Raw genomic sequence first — 897 nt, forward strand, 5'->3', positions numbered from 1 at the left:
AGGAGAAATAAAAGCGGTAGACAAAAATAAAGATAAGCGAGTGTGTTTGTGCCTGCCTGCGTAGCAAAGAGCCATGTCCACGCTTTCCCTTCGCCTAACCGCAAAGCCTCTTCTCTCCCTCTAAAAGGTCGCCATGCACTGCAATGTTGCCAGTATGAGTTTAATTCGCCGGAGTTCAATGCTTGCTGCAGTCACTACGGCTGCTGCCCGTCCTGCGAGACCAGCGATTCCGGTGAGGGAGCTGCGCCCTTGTTCGTTCTCCCTTTCCTTGTCTTCCTCGATTCGTTCTCCCTTTTCTCGAGTCTTTTTTTATTCTTTCTCCCTTTTCTTGATTCTTCTTCGATTCTTTCTCCCTTTTCTTGATTCTTCTTCGATTCTTTCTCGCTTTTCTTGAGTCTTTTTTTATTCTTTCTCCCTTTTCTTGAATCTTCTTCGATTCTTTCTCCCTTTTCTTGAATCTTCTTCGATTCTTTCTTCCTTTTCTCGAATCTTCTTCGATTCTTTATCTTCTTTCTTGATTCTTTTTCTCTTTTTTCTCTTTTTTTCTTGATTCTTCTCCGACCCATTATTCCTGATTCTTCTCCGGTAAGTATATCCATTTAACAACCGAATGCTTTACATGTCAGCCCATAAATAGAGCATCCATCCTTCTTCTGTTCACACATTCAGTATGTTACCGAAACCTACACTTCTTAACACTACACACACAAGCATCCCTACTCCTGATCCTTATACCTTTTTCCCCCCTGATGCTAAAAATAGGCTGCAGGTGTAATTACTTCTGCAAGAGGAGGGGCGGCATCTGCAGGAAGTACAGATGCGAGGAAGGGGAGAAGATGTCCTGGTGGGGATGCTATGGGTACCGCTGCAAGTGCTGCACAAAGAGTAAGTAGCGGC

General features: G+C 44.0%; 1 protein-coding gene across 1 annotated transcript in view; it reads left to right on the forward strand.

Annotated features, from left to right (window-relative positions):
• The window catches only part of LOC119588622, a 14,785-nt gene that overhangs the window by 2,380 nt on the left and 11,508 nt on the right, over nt 1-897 (forward strand). The window contains exons 4-5 of the mRNA XM_037937261.1: nt 128-232; nt 763-885. Coding sequence (XP_037793189.1) covers nt 128-232; nt 763-885 — 228 coding nt within the window. The remainder of the gene's footprint in view (nt 1-127; nt 233-762; nt 886-897) is intronic.

This window comes from Penaeus monodon, chromosome 24, assembly GCF_015228065.2.
Source record: "Penaeus monodon isolate SGIC_2016 chromosome 24, NSTDA_Pmon_1, whole genome shotgun sequence".
NCBI classification, from domain to species: domain Eukaryota; kingdom Metazoa; phylum Arthropoda; class Malacostraca; order Decapoda; family Penaeidae; genus Penaeus; species Penaeus monodon.